The 5,000-nt window shown below is 50.1% G+C and overlaps 1 protein-coding gene across 1 annotated transcript in view; it reads left to right on the forward strand.

The window, feature by feature from the left end:
* tinagl1 (tubulointerstitial nephritis antigen-like 1) overlaps positions 1 to 5,000 on the forward strand; it is a 34,402-nt gene that overhangs the window by 27,350 nt on the left and 2,052 nt on the right. Inside the window, exons 11-12 of the mRNA XM_083646332.1 lie at positions 3,765 to 3,795; positions 3,920 to 5,000. The exon at positions 3,920 to 5,000 is cut by the window's right edge and continues 2,052 nt beyond it. Coding sequence (XP_083502458.1) covers positions 3,765 to 3,795; positions 3,920 to 4,087 — 199 coding nt within the window. The 3' untranslated portion in view covers positions 4,088 to 5,000. The remainder of the gene's footprint in view (positions 1 to 3,764; positions 3,796 to 3,919) is intronic.

Consider the following 5,000-nt stretch of genomic DNA (forward strand, 5'->3'; position numbering starts at 1 on the left):
CGGTAGCGCCTCTGATTCGGTCGAGAGGGGAGAGAGTGACGAGGAACGGCGGAGAAAAGTTGGAGATCAAAGGCTCGAGCGACCTAGCGGTAGCAAGCTAGCTGTGTGAGCTAGCTGCTACGGGCGCCACGTGTGATGGTGCACGGTGAAGAATGGCCATTGGCGAACGGGAGAAAAGAGGAGCTGACGACGGAGATCAGCTCGATGCTGGCGGGCATGGAAGCCCGTGTGTTGAAAGAAGTCAGACGGCTGGTGGAAGAGACTCCTGCCTGGGCAGTAGAGGTGATGCGGACGCTGCGGGAAGTCATGCAGCGGGTGGATTTGATGAGCGCGGAGGTAATGCAGTGTGGAGAGCGGCCGGAGGAGCCACAAAATAGACTGTGTTGGAGCTGTGGAGAACCGGGCCACGTGGCGAGGTGGTGCCGAGGCGGTCCCGGGAGACGGACCGGGTATGCGGGACAACGACATGGACAGCAGGGAGCCTGCTGGGCATGCGGAGCGATCGGACATCTAGCTAGAGAGTGTCGAGAAGCTGTCGGGGACTGGAAGACAGCGAGAGAGGAGAGACGTGCAGGCGGCGGACAGGTGAGGCTTTGTTGGACTTGCCAGTCGCCTGAACATTTAGCCAGAGACTGCACTAAGGGTGTGGGCGCTGGAAGAGATACACAGCCGGGGGAGCAGCCGGAGCAACAGGCAGAGGAGCAGCGGAGTAGCGGAGCAGTGGAGCAGCCTGAGCTACAAGCGGCGGAGCAACGGGGCAGTACAGAGCCGATTGTTCTGGGCAGGAGAGTGACGGTTGAGCCGGCCCAGGCTAGCTGCTCTGCATACCAGCCGGTAGAGGGCGACATCATCATCAGCGACAAGACCATCAGGAGAGCGGGGATCGTTTTGAACAGCCAGAGAGAAGTGAGCGACATCATCTGCAGAGCTGTTACAGTCGGGGGAGCGACACTCGTGTCTCCGGGTGAGCCTGGGGGGTTACCGCCGGGGGAACCGGCCCAGCCTAGCCGCTACATACCCCCCACGGTTGCACTGCGGAGAGCCGAGGTGGAAATCGACACCGGTGGTGTTCCCCCTGCTGTCCTCAGCACGCCGCTCCCTGGGGGAGCGGGACGGGAGAACGAACGAGTGCAAGACCGGGAGGATGAGAACGTGACTATGGAGGATGTCGATCTGGAGGAGTGGATACGCAGACAGGCGGAGGACGCTAGCGTTGGACCGGTGCGCAGGTGGGTGGCGGCCGGATGCCGGCCTCGCCTGGAGGAGATGTGCATGTGTTCAAGTACCATGAAGGAACTGTGGGAGTTGTTTCCGGACCTGAGGGTGAGGGAGTCGGGGATTCTGGGGTTGGATGGGCGCGGGAAGAGTGGCAGCGTCGTGGTGGTGCCCAGCTGCCTGCGGGGACTGGCGCTACGGGGGGCGCACAGGGGCCGCAGGGGTCAGGGGCATCGAGGGCCTGGAGAAACACTCAGCCGCCTTTGTCGAGTTTTCTACTGGGTACAGATGAAGGGAGACGTAGAGGACTACTGCCTTAGCTGTGTCGACTGTAATGTGCTTCAGGTGGGACAGAAGCTTTGAAAGGGGGGATGGAAATGATGGTGGTTTAAATGAATGGGAAGAGAAAAACGAAATAAGGTAAATGTGGGAGTTATTGGTGAATTGAAATGTGTGTAAAGAGAAAAGAGGGAATGTAAATGTTGGGGCTTGTGTTAAGTGAAAATGTTGGTGAAAAGGGTGCTAATGGGAAGTAACTAAATGATGGTGGGAGTGAATGCAAAATTAAGTGGTGTTAAAGAGAAGGGCTATTGGAATGGGAATGTGAACGGAAATGTGGGTTGAATTTAAAGGAATGGGAAAAGAGGGAAGAAATGAAAAGAAATGCAAATGGTGGTGGTGGAACGAAAATTAAGAAGTGTGCTGAAAAATAAGAGACTAGGTGGGGAAATTGATGTGGTAATGGAAAATGTTGTGGGGTGTTGTGTTTTGGTACAGGGGGATATGTGTGGGTTGTGGGTGTCAACGTGGGCGTTGACTAATGTTGGGTGAGGAGTATGTAGCGTTCCAGGTAATCCAGGTATTACCTGTAATGTGATGTGCAATAGAGGTGTCTAGATTGCACCTAGGAACTAATGTGTGTGGGTGTGTTCCTAGGGGGAAGGGGGGTATATAGAGCCAGCGTCCGTGGGCCGGAGGTCAGTCTAGCTATGGAGCGAGCTGAGACGGTTGCTGTGTGTAGAGCTAGCTGTGTGAGCTAGCTGCTAGGAGCTGAATGAGCCTGTGAATAAAGACCCTGTACCAACTACAACTCTCCGTTCCTTGGCGTATCAGCGATACGCTACAATATTTAACATGCAAGGACTACCATCATAGCAAAATGTTCACTTATTTATTACTTAAAAACATTATGTAATTAATGTCATCTGAAAAAACAACAACAGATTATTATAAAAGTTGCAATTATGTATTGTATTTCTGACTTTGAACATCATCTTACACTCGGAAGAGCCGTATTTAGGCTCATCGACAGAGCACATGTCTCCTTCAAAATGCCTGGCAGAGTGCCCCTACCCCCCTGATACTGTGTGCTACTTTAAATAAAGACCCATGGAAAACAGGAACTCAATAAATAGTCGCATCTACTAAAACAGCATAAGTAGAATTGTTTTTTTTAATGACTTGGGTCCCCCAGGAGCCCCCTTGGGTCCCCACATTGGTATTTTTTTAAAGCACTAATTAAACCAGAAACAGAAAACAATGTTATGAAGTCATTAGGAACAAAGTGATTGACAAGATCATGAAAAATTGGAATGATAGAATAAAGCACCTGTGAGATATGATTAAAAAGTATACCTCTGTCTACGGGTCTACCCCTGTCGGTAGGATGAGACACTTGATGATCGGAGGCTGGCACTGTCTGCCAAAGTTGTGGTGGCAGGGCACTGAGTTGGCAGCGTCTGAACCCAAGCGTTCCATTTCCCAGCATTCCTTTCTCCTGTAAAAGATAACAAGCGATTGGACGCTGGGAGGCTCTTGGGAAACTAAGGGCCCGGAGTGCACAAACAGGATGGGAACTGGCTTTGGAGGGAACGTTCTGCTCAGGTCCAGCAGAACAGGCAGGCGTCTGAATGTTGGCAAGCGCCCGGCTAAGACCTGAGCGTAAGGCATGATGGGAATTTATGGGCCTTTGCCAAAGTCCTTCCTGAGAACAAAGCTGGCTGGCCAGCGAGAAGAAGGGTAAAGATAGACTCTAAGTTAAGACGCAGGCCTGCGTGTTTGTGTGTCGGAGCGGTTTGCTCTGAGCTCCGAGGCGTTTCACTTCCGCCCTAACCTGCCCTCTAACTTCCTGTTTCTTGTCTGGACTCGGGAAGTGGCAGGGGAAAAGGGGGATTCTGTGTTCTGCATGTGGATTGGAATGATATAGGAGTCTGTGTGTGTGTGTGTGTGTGTGTGTGTGTGTGTGTGTGTGTCCCACCCGCCATAAATAATGCTGTGTTTTCAGGATGTTGTTAATGAGATGAAAGATGTTGTTACTGCACTTGACACTACTTATAGCTCTTCCTGCCTCTCCCATCAGCGATGCCCAGTGTATAGGTGAACACATTCCAAGGGCATATTTCTTTGAGCACATCCTCACTTTAGAAACAGCCGTTAACTCTGACACAGATCAGCCTGGCCGGCTCACAGCTGGCCTGATGTCTATATTTGGATGTTTTTGTTATTTGGCTTATTCTTCTCTGTTGACTAACCATCTTGTCTGCTTTTAGAAACTTTGATGGCTCACCAAAAAAATACTGGGTAATTTCATTTCCCCCCTAAGATTTATGCATAACTATAAACATGCATATTCCCCCTTCAATTGAAATGTGTCTTTTCTCTAATAACCTTAGATGCTCATTTCTTACCCTGCGATACTTTTCAGATTGCTGCTAACTCTTGGGGGAAGAACTGGGGGGAGAACGGCTACTTCCGTATCGCCCGCGGGGAGAACGAGTGCGAGATTGAAACATTTGTGATCGGCGTGTGGGGCAGGGTCACTATGGAGGACATGCACAGCCACCATCACCAGCACCAACGCCGACGCAAGTAGAGACACTAAAGCTGTACGAGATGCCCCACCAAGACCCTCGTTTTGACCCCACCTAGTTTCCCTTCACCCCAGAGGGAAACCCAACCAACAGTCCCAGAACTTCAACATATCCCTGATCCACTATGCAGGCTGGGATAGCCACAGAACCAAGCCCAGAACCCCCTCTCCCTCTATGCCTTACTTTACTCTGGGAATCTCAATAGAACTACCCAAAGCCCATTTGATCATTTTATCATCCCTCTTTCCCTATAACTCAAGGTTTATGGCACCAAAAAAGAAAGAAACTCAACTGAGCTATAGCTCTTTTTACGTTGCCTTGCCTGGCATCAACATGCCACATGAGGCACCTCAGGACTTTACTGTTCCAAAGACCACACTTCCCAGAATCCTCAGCGGCACAATATCTGGTGCGACATGTTCATGTCACAGTTTGACGATGACAGAAGGATTAGCTCAATCTGATTATTCCATTCTTTCGCCCGTTGTGTTTCTGATGTCAAACTGAATCTTCTCTAGTTCTAAATCTGTAAATCTGTAATCCAGTTTGTTGGACTGAAAAACCAGAGGGACAGTTTGGAAAAGGGGAAATCAGATTATCAAAACGGGGACTTCTCCCTCTCAGAAAGACACAGCGACTCCAATTGTGTAAGAAGACACTGTGTCAGAGATGAATTTACTCATAATGTATCAGAGATGACTTTACTGATATCTACCTGTAGGCACATGCACCATTGGCTAATTCCCGCACTCTCAGACACGTTTGTAGAGTTAGCATACAGGCAGTAGAGTTGCTCACACATTCCAATAAAGTAGAATCATACACTGGAAATGGTAGGGGGTTGGTTAGGAGTATGATAAGGCAGGATATTAAGATTATAGTGAACGTTGATTTTTGGGGGGGGGGTTAGGTTGA

This window comes from Poromitra crassiceps (assembly GCF_964638095.1).
Source record: "Poromitra crassiceps genome assembly, chromosome: 11".
Classification (NCBI taxonomy): Eukaryota; Metazoa; Chordata; class Actinopteri; order Beryciformes; family Melamphaidae; genus Poromitra; species Poromitra crassiceps.